The 20,293-nt window shown below is 42.5% G+C and overlaps 1 protein-coding gene across 1 annotated transcript in view; it reads right to left on the bottom strand.

The window, feature by feature from the left end:
• Positions 1 to 1,779: 1,779 nt before the first annotated feature.
• BIOF (biotin F) overlaps positions 1,780 to 20,293 on the bottom strand; it is an 18,941-nt gene continuing 427 nt past the window's right edge. Inside the window, exons 1-11 of the mRNA XM_086496335.1 lie at positions 20,246 to 20,293; positions 19,714 to 19,856; positions 19,530 to 19,637; positions 5,080 to 5,309; positions 4,943 to 4,984; positions 4,784 to 4,871; positions 4,576 to 4,709; positions 4,157 to 4,245; positions 3,897 to 4,047; positions 3,265 to 3,333; positions 1,780 to 2,486 (exon numbers count right to left, since the gene is read on the bottom strand). The exon at positions 20,246 to 20,293 is cut by the window's right edge and continues 427 nt beyond it. Of these exons, the coding sequence (XP_086352461.1) occupies positions 2,234 to 2,486; positions 3,265 to 3,333; positions 3,897 to 4,047; positions 4,157 to 4,245; positions 4,576 to 4,709; positions 4,784 to 4,871; positions 4,943 to 4,984; positions 5,080 to 5,309; positions 19,530 to 19,637; positions 19,714 to 19,856; positions 20,246 to 20,293 (1,355 nt within the window). The 3' untranslated portion in view covers positions 1,780 to 2,233. The remainder of the gene's footprint in view (positions 2,487 to 3,264; positions 3,334 to 3,896; positions 4,048 to 4,156; positions 4,246 to 4,575; positions 4,710 to 4,783; positions 4,872 to 4,942; positions 4,985 to 5,079; positions 5,310 to 19,529; positions 19,638 to 19,713; positions 19,857 to 20,245) is intronic.

The following is a 20,293-nucleotide window of genomic DNA, read 5'->3' as shown; positions in this document are numbered from 1 at the left end:
ACTTTTCAATTTTCAAGATCTTATTTTTTTTCATTAGTGTTTTTTTTAAAGGATAGCTAAAGTTTTTCACCTGTAGAATATGGATTAAATGCCCGATAAAGACCAACCCTCACATTAACACCCCAAATCCAGTTGACGGACTTAATTCTTTTTATTTTTAAGAGTTAACATGTTGGCCATGCTTAAAACTCTATAAATTCCTTAAATTTTGGCAAGCCAATCTAAACTCAACGAGAGAGAACACCCCAAATGGGTGGAAATATTTCCCAATAGATGGACCTTTTACCAATTCTTGGATATTTTGTTCTTTTTGTTTTTAAGAGTTAACATGTGGACCGTGCTTAAAAATCTATAATTTCCTTTAATTTTGGCAAGCAAGGGTGCCGATCTAGAATCAACGAGAGAGAGAGAGAGAGAGAGAGAGAGGGAGAGGACAATTTTTTAGTGCCGTATTTAATGTGTTGAAATGCAAAGTCTAACAAATGACGCAGGAGGAGAGAGAAAGACAAAACAAAATGTTTGCGTGTGGGAACAATCTAAAGTGACTTCAAAAGTTACAAGACAAGTCTTCAACAAAAGTGAATATCTATGGGGAAGAGAGAGAGAGAGAGAGAGAGAGAGAGAGAGAGAAGAAGAAAAATTTAATGCCATCGAAACAATCCAAAAAGATATATCTCATAACATGGATAGAAATAAAGTTAATTTTGTTTCATCTTCACACACACACACGTCTTGATAAAATGAGAAGTTGAAATGTTATAGGTACATCCAATGAGATCTCAAAGATCTATCCAATGGGGAGGAGAGAGAGAGAGAGAGAGAGAGAGAGAGAGACCAATCATAGCCATCTATACTTTTATTTTCAAAAAAATGAGAAAAAAAAATTTGTTTTTCCTTTTTAAATGTCCACTTGGGATATCACTTCAACTGGAGGGTTTGGAAGGGAGAGACGAAAGAGCATAAAAACTTTGAATGTCATAGTTATTATATTGGAACAATAGCAAGATGCCTCAAGACCTATATGACAAATCTTTCCTTTAAACATATATATATATATATATATATATATATATATATATATATATATATATATATATATATATATATATATGTGTGTGTGTGTGTGTGTGTGTGTGTACATAGACATAATTGGAACATATCAAGATGCCTCAAGACCTATGTGACAAATCTTCGTTTCAAGCATATATATATATATATATGTGTGTGTGTGTGTGTGTGTGTAGATGGATGGGTGTACTATGTATACATATAGATATATATGTATACATACATCTATACATACGTACAAGGATAGAAACAAGTAAGAGAGTGGAGCAAAGACATTGAATCCAATTGCGTTCCTATCATTGAAACCAATTCTAGAACCCACTCCATTTATTAAAAAAAAGTTTTATTATTACATTTAACTTCTCTTAATTTTCATCTCTTCACACCATGCTAACTTATATAATCTCTATAATCAAACTTGGTAGCATTGCTAGATCAAAGCATACCAAAATGAGGAATCTCTCTCTCTCTCTCTCTCTCTCTCTCTCCACACACACACACACACACACACACAACACTCCTAAGTTTGTTGAACAAGGACTAGCACCTCATGAAAAATAATGTCTATGAGAAGATTCCAATCTTGGTATCAAAAAATGCTTTGCAACATCTATTAAGAGGTCGTGTCATGCATCACTTTTATGAATGCAATAGACTATATGTGTAAGAAGAGAGTATTAATAGTGTTCCACTTGAAAGAGAAGATAGCCCTATGAGAATAGAAGCATTGTTTCCTTGGCTGCAACAACGCACGGATCACATACTAGTTTGTCTTTATGCAAGAAAACACTTTGCAATAACAATTGCAGGCATAAAAATTAAAAAAACCAAAAAAAAAGAGACATGGGAGCTTGTGCTATGCTGAGTATAGTGTTACACTTATTTACCAAATTTGTCTGCTTGTGGTAAAAGAATGGAAAAATTGGTTCCAAAGATGTCATCAGGCCTTTGTGGCACAAGCTTTTTGAAACAGGCCCTTGCAGACATGTTGGAATTACAGCATTCATGCTAGTTTCCTCAAATAACCGAGGCCAAGCATGATGCCTTGTAGTGAGGATACATTGGGAGCAACCCCGAGATGGGAAAAATGCTATAGACCACAAGCTTCAAAATCACCATTCCACAATCACGTAAGTCCAGGAAAATTTTACTGCTGAAACCTACTTCAAAGCTTGGCTCTTATGTCTTCAGTGAGCCAATCTTTGAATGCCAAAGACTCGTCTCTCTCACCAAGAGTCTTTTCTACCTGTGGTGCTCCTTTGTAACCTACAGAAGCTACAGGCCTTGTATCATTGCTTAAAGTTCTTGGCAAAGGCCTTGTAACAGGAGCATTTCTATGTTGTATCCAGGGAACAAGAGCTGCTGCCAGAGCTTCAACATCATCCACTGTGTGAGCTGCTGTTAATGTGATTCGAAGCCTGTGACAAACAGTAGCAGAGAAAATCTTGATTTCTTTTGAAAAGTAACTAGTCTCATATCAATACTGAACTCACCCCTTAATTGATTACAGTATGTTAAAACATTCCATCTAACAGACTACAGAAATCTCAACAATATAAATCCTCTCATCTTCATTCACATAAACTAAGACACCGGTTTTGTAGGTGCTTCTAGTTTCATTAACTTCGAGCAGTTTTAAGGACACTCACTAGCCTCTCTCTCTCTAAACAGAGGACTTGCTTCCCCCTTCAGAAATGTTTAATCTCAATCTGAAGCCTTTAAAGCATAGTGACCATAATACGGCGTTTCAGGGGCTTGAGAGAGAGAGAGAGAGAGAGAGAGAAGATTTAAGCTTCTGAGGTTCTCTTTGGAAACAAACACTCGAAAACATGTACTTAAAATGAACACAATCCCTAAAAAAAGACCTTCATGTAAAACACACAACAATCTCTCTCATCTCTCTTCTCTTCTTCTTCTTCTTCTCTATACGGACACCTACGCTTACAATTTGGCATTTCTACCCCCATTTCTGTTGCCTTGAGTTTGTCAACCGTTTCAGTTTTCGTTTCAATTTCCTGGTACCTATGCCTTGAAGTCTTGATTTGGGGTCAGTACTTCCATGCAATTCCCAAACCACTTCAGGCATTACAGCACCCACACCTTAAAGGCCTAGTCTTTCTAAATGATAGAGCATGCAAATACCTACCTTTTTTTTCAAAAAAGTACTGCGTACACTGACAAAGTTTCTAATTCTACCTGGATGAATGCTTTGGCACCGTGGGGGGACGGATAGCAGTTACGTGAAAACCAGCCAGCATCAAGGACCTGCAAGAGGTGAATAAGTGCCTTGTGAACAATTCTGAACCTCAAAGCCCTGCAGCTTATAAGTTTAAAACTACAATATAAGATGCAATCCATCTAAACATAAACAAGCTAAAACAAATGCCTTTAACCATGGTGTGTAGGTGCAGATGAAGACCACACAAGGTAGGGCTTATTTTCAAGTATTGCTAGTATCAACGGATAGTTGCCCAACTTTTACACATTATGCTCACAAAAAATCATGCACTCATGTTGTGGTGGCGATGTGCATCAAAGGGATGAAGCTAGCTGCAGACAGGTCTGAATATCCGTCATGACAAAATCATATTCCAAACTACATATAGAATGACAGTGGAAATTCATTATCGCTCGGACATCTACTACCATTGCATGTGAGCCATAGCATTCCTATCTGTAAATAGTAAAAAAGACTCTGCACCTACCCTAGAGCATCACAACAAAACCACAGAAAGCTATGCTCCAACCAAAAAGTAGTGCACTTATGTAATTGGTATAACACATCTTCAAGCTAACCATTTCAACTTCAATATGATGAGGTAAAGAACCTGCTAGCTGCTAGTGCCCTCTCCTCAGTGTAGAATATAATAGGAGCTATTGGACTACTAAAGTGAAGTCCGGTTGCTTTGGCAAGTTGAGAGACTCTATCCCAGACAGCTCTTTGCCTCCACTTCTCTTCTTGAGCGACAAGAATAGCAGCTGCTCAGAAAATAGATAAAAGTCAACATCTGGAGCCGGTCCCTATCGTGACCAAAAATTCCAAAAAAAAAAAAGAGCACAAGCAGGAAAAGCTAGAAAGAAATGAGACCATGGGCAGCAGCAACCACAGGAACTGGGAGTGCAGTTGAGAAAACAAATGAGCGACCCCTGGATTGTATCAATTGCTTCCATTTGCGACTGCACTGCACAAAACAAGACTGTCAAGATACTCTCTTTGTTATCCTTGCTATAATAGTTGCGCCCGACTGAAGGCTGCAAAGCATGAGGGTTGAAAGGAAATTTGGTGTTAAGCTACAAGAGAACGCCAAAAGATTTTTTAAAAATCGATGTCGGGCATTCCCAATGGAGCAATTTTGTCTAAACAAACAGAATCTTTACAGTCACCTTTCCTTAATATGGCACGTCTCTATTTCCTCTATTGTAGCACCACATACTAAAACACCTCAAGCTAAAGCACGATGCTAAAGTTTTTTCACAAGCTCAGTTAAGTTGAATAGAAAAAGGTACCTGCATGCAATAAACCCTCCTTGACACCCAATTGCCTTACTTAAAGTGCCCACTACTATATCCACTTGTCCTTCCACATTAAGAGCTTCCGCAACCCCACCGCCAGTCTCACCACACAGCAGTGTTCCGTGTGCCTGTCCCAATTGTGTGATTACTCTTCATCGGCAACAATTAAAGAACGCAAAATCATCAACAAAACAAGACTTACATCATCGATGACTAGCAGAAAGTTGTACTTTTTCCTAAGAGCAACTAATTCAACCAATGCTGCAAAGTCTCCATCCATGCTGAACAAACTGCCAGAAAAGCAGAAAGTTGTAACTAGCTAAATTTGACATGAATATGTCAAACAATGCCAATGACTTACCTGTCTGTTACAACCACCTTTCTGTCATGCTTGCAGTTGGACCTATGGAATGCAAATTTGAGTTTGAAACTAACAGTAGTAAAACAGATCAAAAATCTGTGCTCAAACAGATGTCTCAAGACAGACTAGTTACTTACAGTAGCTGATTTAAATGGTCCACATCACAATGCTTATAGACCTCAAACTCTGTTTTCCTTTGTCTTCGAGATAGTCGAATTCCATCAATAATGGACGCATGGTTGAGGGCATCAGAAAATATAGCAACAACGTCCTGATCATCAGCCTCAGCAGCATGTGAAACGACGGTGGTGATGGCAGTCATTACAGCCATGTTAGCCGCAAATCCAGTTGGGCAGAGCAAGCAATCCTGTTTGATATTCCCCCCCCCCCCCCCCCCAAAAAAAAAAAAAGTACACATGCACACAAACAGATTAAAACAAAGAGCAATAAGATGTACATCAATGTGATAATAAGCACTCTCAACCACTTTTGTGACTTTTCCCCCCATTACAACAGAAACAAGTCCCAAACTTTCTCTTACAAGCTTCAATTATGGTAAAGGGTGGTGAAGACACTACATTTCACATAGGCAACTTAAGGAGCTGCAAATTGAAATACAACTTAAAGAAATGATAACACCACTAGAAAGTATTGATCCATTCAATTTATAGAAAGTTTGATTTACTGAGAAGACAATAGATATCACTTCATTACTCTCCATATGTGGTAAATGCACAAGTTTGGAAGGATGGCATCTTGACGGCGACATTCATTGCCTGATTCTCTAGCAAGACTGCTTTGCCATCTTCACTAGGGGCTTTTTTGGACGTCTAGCCTTTGTACATAGATGTTTTATTGGTAGTTTGACCATGTACATTTCTTTCTAGTAATCAACATGACTACACATTACGGGGTCCGCCGGGCCGGCCGGGGGGGGGGGGGGGGGGGGGCGCGGGGGTCACAAAGTGATGACGTCTAGAGGACAAAGCCCAGACAAAAGGGGCCAAAACCCTAGTGAAAGAAGCAGAAAAAATTGTACCAACTTTTGAGGTTCCTGCCGAGTGGACCAAAGGGGGTTACCGTTAAAAACCTAACCCACCCAACTTATGGAACCTGGCCGAGGGGCCTAAACCCATTTTAAAATAAAGCCAAGGCCTAAATCGCATGGGGAGTGCTGTCGTGGCATGCTGTACGGACATGCCCGTAATTTGCGGCACGTTTTCCGACATCCTTTGCTGACGTGGCAGCATGTATGGACAACCCATGGGTCGCTTGCTTTTGGAGCCAGAAGCTTTTAGAATTGCAACTTTTCATGTAACTGCTTTTGAGTTTAGCCGCAGTATGCAAAATTTCTAAAGAATCACATGTCACAAATTGCTACGTGGCAAGCCACTTAAGAACGGAGCCAACCTATAGATCTCGGCAGAGAAGCCTAAACCCTAAGTGAAGAAGCAGAAGCAACAGAAGAAGTTTACCGACTTACAAAGTCTTGCCAAGTGGCCTATTTTTGAAGAAGACTTCCTACCAACATATGGGGCCCAAGTGACATAAAGGCATTAAAAATAAAGCAAGCCCACACACATGCACGCACGGAGGGCTGATGACGTGGCAGATCTGTACGGATTTCCGGATTTTGCTTTGAAATGCTGATGTGGGAGTCGAGTACGGATTTCCGCAATTTGCGTTGGTTGTGCTCACATGGCACGTGTACGGATTTCTGCAATTTGCGCTAGCTACTTCTGGACGCAAGTGCTTTTAGAGCCAGATGATTTTGAGTTTGAAGCTTTTCATGTAAACTGCTTTTCACAGGCCAAGGGGCCTTTAAATATATGCGAAGGGCTCAGTCTGTGGCCTCTCTCCGGGTGAAGGTGCAGAAAGCGCAAGTACCGGCATTGTACTGAGTTCCAGCAATATAAAGAAATACGAAAGGGGCGATGAGGTTTGAGACTAGTGCTGTCTTGGGGTGGAATTCCGCCACTCCCCGTCTCGTGTCGTCTATTTCTTTTAGTTTAGTTGTTATTTGAAGTGATTAAAGTTGTTCAGTATGTTCTTTTCCGTTGGCACGTGGTGCCCGTCCTGTTACATCACCCACTTGACGAGATCCATTTGGGATGGCAAGCGGCCATTCATTCACCTCTCAAGTCGGCAATGAAACAAAAATCTAAGCCGAGTGCAGATAAGCGAAAATTGTACTCACAGGATGAGTTTGACAATGCGGTAGAGCAGCAGGTCAACAAAGTCATGAAGTCTTTGAATTGCTCTCGAAAGAAAAGGAGCAGATTACATGCTCTTGCCTGATACAACAGTTTGACATTGTTTTCTCCGGAGGACGCCTTTCCGAACACTCTAAATTAAGAAGAGCATCTTCCTACTTGAAAGGCAATGACGTGGTGGTCGACCATACTTTTAAGAAAGGAAGCACTCACTGTCACGTGACACATCCAACCCTATGTGTCCGTGGACAAGCTACAGCATGATCACGGTTCAGTCAGTCCAGTCAGTCTAGATTTAGAAGTGATCTGGCACTTTTGTGAGTCTGTTCGTAGACCGTGCATGCCCAGTCACTTAGAGTAGATGCATATCCTCTGGTTGCACACAGCATGATCATAAGCATTCCCATCAAAATCCATCAGAATCCTTTAGGAAAATTTTCCAGTGCATTTAGCTTATTTTCCCTATTTTTGACATTTTTCACTTATTATTTTTAAGTGACTTTTGTTGGAAAGTAGGTAGGGCAAATTGAGTAAGTTTGTATACAAGCAAACTAGAGCTAGCACTACTTGGCAAAAGAGGCAACAGGAGCCAAGCTCAACAGGCAACTTCTCAACAAGACCTTGTCCAAGCAAGAACCTCCCCTAGCGTTTTGCATCAGCCTCGCCACAAAAGCAAGCAACATCCTCTAGCGTTTTCACTCATCATCATAGCTTGGCATTTTTTGCATCAGCAGATCCTCGCCGTAGTCCAGCCTAAGCCTGGCGTTTTTGCATCTAGACACCATCGCCACAGAACCCAACAGCTAGCATTTTGAAAACTTCATCACCTAGCGTTTTGGGCAGCTTTCAGCAGGGCGTTTTCAGCATTGGAACACCTGCAAGTCCAGCCCTAGAAGAGTAGCACATTCAGCCCCTAAAGAAGTAGCAGATTCAGCCCGGAAGGACCATCAGTTTTCAGCCTTAATGAACCTGCAAATTTTCAGCGACAAAGACCCACAGAAAACAGCCCCAAAATTCAGCGTTTTTGGACTAGTCGCAGATTTCAGACCATAGCGTTTTTGGACAGCAGTAGCAAGATTGCAGATTTCAGCCCTTAGGTCGACTTCGCCATCCCCGTCGTCATTGTCAACATAGCCTAGACTTGCATCAGTCCCATGCATTCAGTTTGTACCAATTTGTGCGATCATAAGCAGACTACTCTCGCCGACGAGAGTGGGGCCTTCGGAGGAGGGTTTTACAACGTCTCTGGTGTCGTATCTCTCTATCTCTCAGTCTCATTCACTAGCACGCACAATGTCCATTCACTTTGTTTGTGATCATAGCATTCTCTCATTAAGAACGGAAGGCTCTCCCTTCCATAAGAACAAAAGGAACCTTGAGCACAGTTCGGAGCACTCATCTTGAGCAAAGCGCAAACATTCATTCCGCTGCACCTAACATTGGTATCAGAGCTTTGGCAGTGTTCTGTATCACTCAAGGAAAGAACCACGAGAATCACAAGGATTTTTTTTGCTTGTTGCGGTCGCACGAACCCAAGTTCGCTTGGGCGTGTCGATTCCTAATCGTGTTTTTGAAGAGTGACAGGAATCCCAAGAAAGAAGGGCGTGTCCAACCTCCCCTTGTGTCTCTTTTCACTCATTGAGAACGGACCGTGCACTTAGCGGCCGGCCAATCGACGTGAGGTAGGAAAAAGCAACCTTGGTGTGAGCGCAAGGCCGCCAAGGGGTGCGCCCGCGGAAAGGAGCAGAACTCGGGTGAAGAAGAACCTCAAGAACCTAGAGACCCGACACAACCAAGACCCCCAAGAATCCAAGTTCCTCGTGAACTTAAGAACCCAAGACCACAAGAACCCACGACTTCAGTGGATGGTCATCACTCGAAGTGGAATGGATACTTCACTTGGACGTGATGAGCATGAGAGAGGCGAAGAAGAATTTTCCCCACCAAGAGGTTTTTCTGACCCTCCCCCTTCTCCATCTACGCCAAGGATAGCACCGGATGCTATGGAGGCTTGGTGCAAGACGATGATGGATATGATGACAACGTGGCACGAAGCAAGAATGGCAGCCATGGAGCGTGAGCGTGAGCAATTACGCTTGGAGGCCAAAGAATTTGATGACAAGCACGCAGAAAAAACAGAATTGGATCACAAGAACGTTGTTCATTCTTCCTCTCTCATTTCTAATGTGCAAGCGAAGATTGAAGAGATTCGGGAAAAGGAGACTCTCTCACTCCCTTCTTCTCCCAAGCATGACACACAGGAGTTGCATGATTATGAGAAGCATGATGAATTGAATGATAATGATGAGCATGATGATTTGAATGCCAATGATTTGCATGATGATTTGGATGACAATGATAAGCATGATGATTTGCATGATCGAGATGTGATTTCTCACGAGCATGATGATTTGCATGATCAAGATGTGATTTCTCACAAGCATGATGAGTTGCATGAAGACGATGTGATTGTTCACAAGGATGATGTGTTAGTGGATACTTTCTCTAGTGAAGCTAACCTCATTGCAAATTCGGTCAATCACGAAGAATCGATCTTGGCTCTCGAGCCTAGGTCCAAGAACCCTCACAGGAAGTATTATGTGTTCGCATGATTGATACGCACGCATTGTACGAGTGTTTCATTCATGATCGTTTCCTGTATTTTAGTCAGCGCCTTTATGTGATCTCTTTTCCTAGGCATGACATATTGTACGTTGAGCACGTTTCACTCATGAATGAGCACGGATGTATGCGGATTATTCATGAAAAGCGGAAAAGTATGTATGTAAGGAAGTCACATTCCATGTCTCTTCCTTGGCATGACACATTCGTAGCACGAGCACAAGAAAGTATGAGCACCAAGCATAGACATTTCCGTTGTGAAATGCCACAATTGATTGCTTTAGATCAAACGAGCAAGATTCGATCTCATTGTTTGCGTGTGTGTGGTGAACGGTTTAGCACTCCGTCTATTTGTTCATCTACATTGCATGCACAAACTTTGAGGAAGACAAGATGTTTTCCATTCACTTTACATGGAATAGGTATGTTCATGGTTTTTGTGTTGGAAATGGTTTCAGGAATTTTCAGCCATGGAGATTCTTGAAGAGGAAAGAAGCATGACTCTCAACGAAGTTGAAGCATCGAAGGAGCCTCAGAAGATTGTGTCGCTTTCGGCGCGGCCCAAAGAAGCAAGCGTTGCAGACCTTTATGAAGTTCAAGTACCGCACGACCCACACATCAGAGTGGGCCGGCGAAGAATCCCTTGCAGGATTCCGGATGCTATTGGCGATCTCCCTCGACGCCATACAGTTCGTTACTAGTACCTCACTTTGAAAAGGAGGAGATGTCACGTGACACATCCAACCCTATGTGTCCGTGGACAAGCTACAGCATGATCAGGGTTCAGTCAGTCCAATCAGTCTAGATTTAGAAGTGATCTAGCACTTTTGTGAGTTTGTTCGTAGACCGAGCATGCCCAGTCACTTAGTGTATGTGCATATCCTCGTGCATGCCCAGTCACTTAGTGTATGTGCATATCCTCTGGTTGCACACAACATGATCATAAGCATTCCCATCAAATTCCATCAGAATCCTTTAGGGGAATTTTCAGTGCATTTAGCCTATTTTCCCTATTTTTGACATTTTTCACTTATTATTTTTAAGTGACTTTTGTTGGAAAGTAGGTAGGGCAAATTCAGTAAGTTTGTATATAAGCAAACTAGAGCTAGCACTATTTGGCAAAAGAGGTAACAGGAGCCAAGCTCAGCAGGCAACTTCTCAACAAGACCTTGGCGGTTTCCCCCTCCAAGCAAGAACCTCCCCTAGCGTTTTGCATCAGCCTCGCCACAGAAGCAAGCAGCATCCTCTAGCGTTTTCACTCAGCATCATATCCTAGCGTTTTTTGCATCAACAGATCCTCGCCGTAGTCCAATCTAAGCCTGGCGTTTTTGCATCAAGACACCATCGCCACAGAACCCAACAGCTAGCATTTTGAGAACTTCATCACCTAGAGTTTTGGGCAGCTTTCAGCAGGGCGTTTTCAGCATTGGAACACCTGCAAGTCCAGCCCTAGAAGAGTAGCACATTCAGCCCCTAAAGAAGTAGCAGATTCAGCCCGGAAGGACCATCAGTTTTCAGCCTTAATGAACCTCAGTTTTCAGCCCTAAACCTGCAGATTTTCAGCGACAAAGACCCACAGAAAACAGCCCCAAATCAACATTTTTGGACTAGTCGCAGATTTCAGCCCATAGCGTTTTTGGACAGCAGTAGCAAGATTGCAGATTTCAGCCCTTAGGTCGACTTCGCCATCCCCGTCGTCATCATCAACATAGCCTAGACTTGCATCAGTCCCATGCATTCAGTTTGTACCAGTTTGTGCAATCATAAGTAGACCACTCTCGCCGACGAGAGTGGGGCCTTCGGAGGAGGGTTTTACAACATCTCTGGTGTCGTATCTCTCTTCTCTCTCTATCTCTCAGTCCAATACACTTGCACGCACAGTGTCCATTCACTTTGTTTGTGATCATAGGATTCTCTCATTAAGAACGTAAGGCTCTCCCTTCCATAAGAAAAAAAGGAACCTTGAGCACAAATCGGAGCACTCATCTTGAGCAAAGCGCAAACAATCATTCCATTGCACCTTACACTCACCTCATGGATAAAGTTCAAACAAGTTTTCACCTCCACATGGCTCACCGAAGAATACGAAGAGGATGTTATCACAGCACGGAATCACCTTAGGATGACCAAAGAAGACACCCTAGACGATAATTGCCAGAGGATTAGGGATACTTTTCTACCAGCTTCGTCCGTCAAGAAAATTACCTTTAAGCAATAAGTTGAGTGGTTTTGTTGTGGTTTTGCCCAAGGAGATTCGACGATATTGTTTACAAAAGAAGGTGGACTCCATTCAGCGACTCATGGGTCAAAGTCAACAAGTTGATGAAAGCTGAAAAGCACTCTCAGAAGGGTATCAAGTCAAAGGATCATGTGTTACAGGCTTCGACACTCGATAGCAACACACGAACGGAAGCTGCAAAATCATTGAACTTGACGAGAGAGAGAGAGAGAGAGAGAGAGAGAGAGAGAGAGAGAGAGAGAGAGAGAGTAGAGTTGACATGGCACGGTGGAGTTCCAAGACAAGACAAATTGGCCCCAAAGTTCGTTGCAAATGGACAGTAGTTACTAGACATTGCATGGTGACAACATAGCCAACTTGGTGATGCAGAGAAATGTTATGCAAGAGCAAGAGGAAAGAGGATAGCTAACAACTACCAATCTGAAGTAAGGAGATAGTGGGGACGTTCATGTAAGGTGGGGACGATATTAATGGGCGTTACATTCTGCAACTTGGCGTTAATTCCTCTTGCATTTTGCAAATTGTAATGGGTGAAAATTTACTTGGTTGGCCTAAAACGGTTTTGTATAATGCGGCAAGAGATTGCTCTATGTAGCCTAAATCATAGCCGTCAGCGAAGTACCCACATCGTATGCTTTTCAACCTAAATCACTGCATGTAACCATGTCGTATCCTCCCTAGATCTTCCTTTATTTGTATCTCAAATCTTTATTTATAGTCTAAAATTTTCTTCTTTATTGATAGCAAGGCCATCCAAGCAAGAATAGTTGGGCTACAAGGATATATATACCTAGATGAATCCAGGATAAGCCCAGATTCACCCTTGAAGGAAAGTGCAAGGTATGGACCCATGGTAGTCACCCACAAGACAATATAACCATCAGCTCCATCATGCATAGTATTGACTAAATACCACGACATCCCCACTAACGTCGTCAGTGCCCAATAGTGGGTGTAGAACTAGGTACTAACATATGCTCCCCAACACAACACACACCACACGCACACACACATGAGCATACATCAACACAAAGTTCAGCGTACTGAGTTTCTGTCATGACTCCGGAGATCAAGGGCAGACTCAATCATAATGAAGCCTAGCACTAAAAGAAGCATTAAATCGGAAAAATTAGCACAAAAATGAGGTAGTTGATAGGGCATATGAACCACAAAAGATAGAAAGAATTAGCACAATATCAACTGGTCGTAACTCAGACGAAAATTTCACAATGTGAAGTCTGCATGTCCGCTAAACAACTAAAAAATATACCTAGATGAATCGAGGATAAGCCTAGATTCACCCTTGAAAGAAAGTGCAAGGTATGGACCAATGTAATCACCCACAAGACAATATAACCATCAGCTCTATCATGCATAGTATTGACTAAATACCACGACATCCCCACTAACGTCGTCAGTGCCCAATAGTGGGTGTAGAACTAGGTACTAACATATGCTCCCCAACACAACACACACCACACGCACACACATGAGCATACATCAACACAAAGTTCAGCGTACTAAGTTTCTGTCATGACTCTAGAGATCAAGGGCAGACTCAGTCATAATGAAGCCTAGCACTAAAAGAAACATTAAATCGAAAAAATTAGCACAAAAATGAGGTAGTTGATAGGGCATACGCACCACAAAAGAGAGAAAGAATTAGCACAATATCAACTGGTCGTAACTCGAACGAAAACTTCACAATGTGAAGTCTGCATGTCCGCTATACGACTAAAAAATGTACCTCAACAACTCACGAAACATGTTACGAACAATTTCTCCATGCACTCAAGCTCCTTGACTTATGCAAGGAACGAGCCAGTGTCCAAGTTGTCACAAACCGATGATGTGGCATGGCCCTAACTTGCAAAATCTAACCGAGTGACTCAAAGGGGGTTAGGGTTAAAAAAACCAACCCTACCAACTTACCGATCGAGGAGCCTAAACCCTTTAAATATAAAGCAAGAACCAAAATTGTGTATACATGTTGACGGGGCAAGCTGTACGGATATTTTTTAAGGCCAACTTCATTTCATCGGACTTGGCGGCTCGACTTGGAATATCACCTAAAGAGATAGGACCACTACATCCATTAGCGGCTATAACAGACTTGGACACTCCAATCAAAATCTACAACAACACACGAGCAAACTGAAAGAACTAAACAAAACTGAGAGAGAGACGACACCGCACAGCATAGTTTCGTGCCCAAAGAGATTGGCCCCAAAGACTGACGCCCCTTTCGGTATTTCTTTATTATTATTGCTTCACAAAGTACAATGTCCGAGGGTCCTCGTCTCAGCAGTGCTTCCAAGCGTATCTGCCTGAGACTAAAGCCTCGCACCTTATTCATAGGCCCTGGGCCTTCCACAAGCAATGTACATGAAAAGCTTCAGGTCTAAAAGCATTTGAGTCCCAAAAGCTAGCGCTAGGACTGTCACGTGACATATCCAACCCTATGTGTCCGTGGACAAGCTACAGCATGATCAGGGTTCAGTCAGTCCAGTCAGTCTAGGTTTAGAAGTGATCTGGCACTTTTGTGAGTCTGTTCGCAGACCGTGCATGCCCAATCACTTAGTGTAGATGCATATCCTCTTGTTGCACACAGCATGATCATCAGTATTCCCATCAGATTCCATCGGGGGAATTTTCCAGTGCATTTAGCCTATTTTACCTATTTTTAACATTTTTCACTTATTATTTTTAAGTGACTTTTGTTGGAAAGTAGGTAGGGCAATTTTGCTAAGTTTGTATATAAGCAAACTAGAGCTAGCACTATTTGGCAGAAGAGGCAACATGAGCCAAGCTCAGTAGGCAACTTCTCCAACAAGACCTTGGTGGACTTCCCTCCAAGCAAGACCCATCACTAACGATTTCTCCAGAAGAACCATCGCCTAGATCTGCATCAGCATTGCGTTTTCAGCATTTGAATCATCGCCGGAAAGCCCCTTGCCTTAGCGTTTTTGCATCAGCAGATCCTTGCCGCAACCTTCCCTAAGCCTAGCGTTTTGCATCGGCATCATCGCCACACACAGACCCCAGCATAGCTAGCGTTTTTGTACAAGCTACAACCCTAGCATTTTGGATCCCAGCCGTTGCAGATTTGCACCATTTTCAGCCACAGCAATGCAGCTTTTCAGCAATGAAGAAACTGCAAGTTCAGCCCCTAAAGAAGTAGCAGATTCAGCCCGGAAAGACCCTCAGTTTCAGCCCTTAAGAAACCTCAGTTTTCAGCCCTAAACCTGCAGATTTTCAGCGTCAAAGACCCACAGAAACAGTCCCAGAATCAGCGTTTTACGACTAGCCGCAGATTTCAGCCCATAGCGTTTTTGGACAGCAGTAGAAAGACTACAGATTTCAGCCCTTAGGTCGTCACCGTCGTCATCGCCGACATAGCCTAGACTTGCATCAGTCCATGCATTCCATTTGTACCAGATTGTGCAATCATAAGTAGACCACTCTCGCCGACGAGGGTGGGGCCTTCGGAGGAGGGTTTTACTTCGTCTCTGGTATCGTATCTCTTCTCTCTCTATCTCTCAGTCTCATTCACTAGCATGCACAATGTCCATTCACTTTGTTTGTGATCATAGCATTCTCTCATTAAGAACGGAAGGCTCTCCCTTCCATAAGAACAAAAGGAACCTTGAGCACAGTTCGGAGCACTCATCTTGAGCAAAGCGCAAACATTCATTCCGTTGCACCTAACAAGGACACCTAGCGCAAATCACGAAAACCTGTACAAGTGCCACGTTAGTAGCCAGCACAAATCGTGAAACGTCCGTACGACTCTGCCGCGTCGGCATCTCCACGCGATTTGGGGTTCCTCGCTTTATTTTGATCTTTATTGTCTCCTTAGACCCTGTCGCACGGGAGTCCATAAGTAGGAATAACTTATAAAATCCTTGGTCTTTATTTGTAAACCTCTCGGCTAGGCTCTGCAAGTTGGTAGCACTTTCTTGCATCTCTCAATAAGGTTCTGACCCCTCTCTCTCCGGAGTCTGTCCTTTAGGTCATGCCACATCATCACTTTGTGACAGCGGCACTAGGCCATGACTTCCTTCCCCAAAGATAACACTTTTTGGGACATTGTCTCAACAAAAGGTGTACAGATGGACCCAACAAAAGTTGAGAATATTCGGAATTGGCTAAAACTCAAGAATGTGCATGAAGTTCGAAGCTCTTTGGGTTTGTGCTTGTAATACACACGTAGTTCATTAGAATGTTTGCGGAGATTGCTTCGCCTTCGCATACCGTCTGTCATAAGCTTAGCAACCAGATGGCTCTTTAGATACTTCACACAATTCGAGTCCTTGCGCTGGTGTCAACCTAAAGTTGTTGCTTGTACTCAAATCTGTCGAAAACCCTTATTGAAGGCTTGCCATGATATTCTCCCGATTCTTCAAAAAAAGCCTTGCCTTCATTGAAACCTTCATTAGTTCTCTCAGTTTCCGCTGAGATTCAAGTGCTCTTCATCCTCCTAAAGGGTGTAGGTTAAGTTGGGTGACAGCGAGGAGTTGCCGTGGCGGGTTCTTGGCGTGCAGAGAAGAGGTAGAGAGAGAGAGAGAGAGAGAGAGAGAGAGAGAGAGAGAGAGCAAAAATAACGCTAGTATTAACTTGTAAAAAAAGCCTTACATATTTATAAGTGAAAACTTGCCATGCAAGACTACACTAAAATGACCTTGTCTACATGCCATAAGGGTATTTCCCACGTGTAATGGGCTTGTACACAACAATCCCCCCCTCAAGCCCAAACTAGACTTAGCACTCTCATGACGTAGAGTTTTAGGTTTACTCTTAACCATGAGTTTTTGGTATACTCATAAACCGTGAGTTTTAGGTTCTCTCACAACCAAGAGTTTTGGTACACCCATAACTTGGTGCTATGACAATGAAACGCAGATAGGGTGTAGGTCAAAATAGCTACCATCAAATGGAGTTTTTGGTTTACTTCCAAACCTTGAGTTTAGGAGGAATGGTATACAAAATGGACTTGAATCAAACAGATTCTAGGAGGTCTTACCACTTATGTGTGGCAGTGTTTATGACCCGTACAAAGTTATTTGACTATGAATGACATAAAAATACTTGACCTAAAGAACATCACTTACAACTGAAAGTCCTTGAGATTCTGTATCACCATCAACCACATGAATCTGATTTTTATTCTTTTTAAAGCACTTATTGGAGGGATGATTCGTCTTACCGCAAATGAGTACAAGGATTTTTTCTGAAACAATCCTTCGTCTGATGATTGTTGCGCCCACAAATGGCACAAGATCTGGTACCATAATCTGGATGAAGCTGAGGTAGAAGCCCAATTACTCATTGCATATGCAATGGGAATAATGGAAGAACTTGGCATGGGTTACTCTTTTCTCTTCTTCTTGCAAGAACTTGATGATACTATCCAAAGAGAGCAGCGGATCTTTTTCTTTTAAAAGAGTGAAAATTTGATGAAATTCATCAAGCAAGCTATTTAGCAAAACAGCTATAAGATCTTGATCTATCACTATGGTTTCAACATACACTAGATGCATTCCTAGGCTCTTAAATCTATTGGCTAATGCAACTATGTTTTCATCAGCACGCATAGCAAGAGAATATAATTCCATTTTGAGACTCGAAAAGAGTCTCTAGCTATATCCAGGCAGAGCTAGCAAATGGAATATCATCTAAGCAATGAACAAAATCGTCTTCCAGAGAAGTTAGAATAATACCCAATGCTTGCTCGTCCTTCCTTTGTTGCTCGGCAGATAAGGCTCTTGTGATTGCAACCGATGTACCTACTTCGTCTGTTGATAGGGGTTTGACAACACTCCATAGATTTTTGCGCATCAAATAACCCTTCACTTTTATTTGCCAAGTAGGAAAGCCAGTTCCATCAAATTTATCCACTTTTGATGCCATGCTCGATATAATATTCTGCTATGACGTTGTTGTTAAGACTTCCTTTGCCGGCTACAATTATTGTTGTCAAAAACAAGTTAAGCTATTGCAGCGTTTCAAGATGCTCAATGCAGAGAACTCCCTCTTTACTCGCCATCAACAAACCCTACGCCACCATAGCAGACAGCATTTTGATATGCTATCCGGCAAAGGGGTCACCGCATTCCTAGCGTTTTGAGAAACTATTGTTTTGGCTATGCCCGCCAACCCCTTGTGAACCTGGCCTCAACGTTTTGAAATGCCAACCTGCAGAGCCTTGGCCTTGACGACACCGTTTTGTAGGCGTTTTGAAATGCTGGTTGGTAAAAACCGTCGACTAGCTTGCCAAAGCTCTGCCCGCCTGCTGATACCTACCTCCACCCCGAGATGGTGTTTTAATATGCCACCTCTATGCTTGACCACGTTTCCTACAACTGCCGCCTATCAACGTCCTCCTGGGCTCTACAACTGATGACGGCGTTTCAAAACGCCAAAACCGCACGCTACTCCTAGAGCTCTGATACCACGTGAAAGGTGTAGGTTAAGGTGGGTGATGGCGAAGAGCTACCATGGCGGGCTCTTGGAGTGGTAACAAGAAAGAGAGAGGGAGAGAAAGAAACAGAGATCGACACCAAAAATAACGCTTGTATTAACTTGTAAAAAAAACCCTTACATATTTATAAGTGAAAACTTGCCATGCAAGAATCCACTAAACTGACCTTGTCTACATGCCATAAGGGTATTTCCCACAGGTTATGGGCTTGTACCCAACACCTCCCGCAAAACTATAGTAGGTCGGATGTCCTCTTCTCTGTCGGATTCAAAGCTGGGAACCCATGTGTGCTACAAAAAACAGATCGGATCCTCCACATAAGAAGAATCATCTGAGCTTTGATACCATTGTAACATGTTTGGACATCCAAACGAGAAATCAATAGCAACACACAAACAGAAATTGTAAAAAATTGAACTAAAGAGAGAGAGAGAGAGAGAGAGAGAGAGAGTGGAGGAGTTTTGCTTCTAGAAGCACTGGCCCCAAAGCCTCCTTCCGGTATTACTTTCTTGATTGATGATCACAAAGTACAACTGCTGGGAGGTGTCCTTATGACTACTACCAAGCTGATCTACAGAGAGACCCCCAAGGCTTTCCTTGTAAAGGTTATAGAGGGACCCTAAATTTGGGCGCCCCCTAAAAGCACCAGGTGCTAAAAACAAACCAAAGCTGTATGCGAAAAGAACCTGAAAACTGCTGTACAAACCAGCCACATGAAAGCCCGCAAATGGCGGTGGAAAATCCAGAAATCGGCAGCCCACATGTCAGTTTCTGCAGTTTTAGGTCCCGATGGCCAGTAGTTAACGTCCAATGACTTTTAGAGTCCAAAAACACGTCATCACAATATTATCATCCAAACTTTGCTATACAACATCCAAGGCACAGCTAACTCCTTGCCACAGTCACACCCTAAATAAGATCCAATGTTTGAAATGCAAAATTCTCATGCATTCAAACTCGCATCTGAGTTACAAACATATGACTGAACTACTCTTAAACAGAAATTGCTTCCAAGAAAGGGAACATCAATACCTCAGTCTTCTTCAGATCAGCTAAAGCTGATTCCAACGATCGATGAAGATATGTGTAACCGCAGACTAATGCAGAACCTCTAGGTCCCATTCCAAATTCTATTGCAGCCTAAAGAAGGAGATATTTCATTTGTTAGCCATAAAACCACAAAAGTAACATTCACAATATCTGATTATTTACATACTTTGGAAGCTGCTTGTCTAACAGAAGGATGGGTGGAAAGGCCAAGGTAGTCATTGCCTGAGAAAAGAATCATTTTATGTCCCAACTCGGCACTCAATCCCGACGCATATTCAAGTGCCAAGTCAGAATTGCATATCTCGTCCCCTTGACATAAAGAGAGAACATCAATAAAAAAAACGCATTAGTCCTACAGGGGCAGTTGAACCATCGAGCTTCCCAAATGGCATAAATTTAACTTCGGTGCTATAACAATGGCTAAAAGAAAATACTGGAGGGGCTATTTGCCACTCATCAAAATTCATTGGAGACCTTTGGAAGACACAAACTCCAACTTCTCTCAGATTCACAGAAGGCCCATGAAGGAAGCCAATTACAAAGTTTGCAAGCACATGCAATGGCAATAAATTATGCCCAAAACATATGTACCCAAATCTCTCTCTCTCTCTCTCTCTCTCTCTCTCTCTCTCTCTCTCTCTGTGTGTGTGTGTGTGTGTGTGTGCACACAGGCATGCAGAGCTGGCAATACGACTAACCAGAACTAGGAAGCTCATTGAACCATCTTTGAAAGGTGGGTCGAGAGA

Source organism: Adiantum capillus-veneris, chromosome 23 (assembly GCF_014529385.1).
Source record: "Adiantum capillus-veneris isolate H3 chromosome 23, ASM1452938v2, whole genome shotgun sequence".
NCBI lineage: Eukaryota > Viridiplantae > Streptophyta > Polypodiopsida > Polypodiales > Pteridaceae > Adiantum > Adiantum capillus-veneris.
This window is presented reverse-complemented; position numbering and strand designations above follow the sequence as displayed.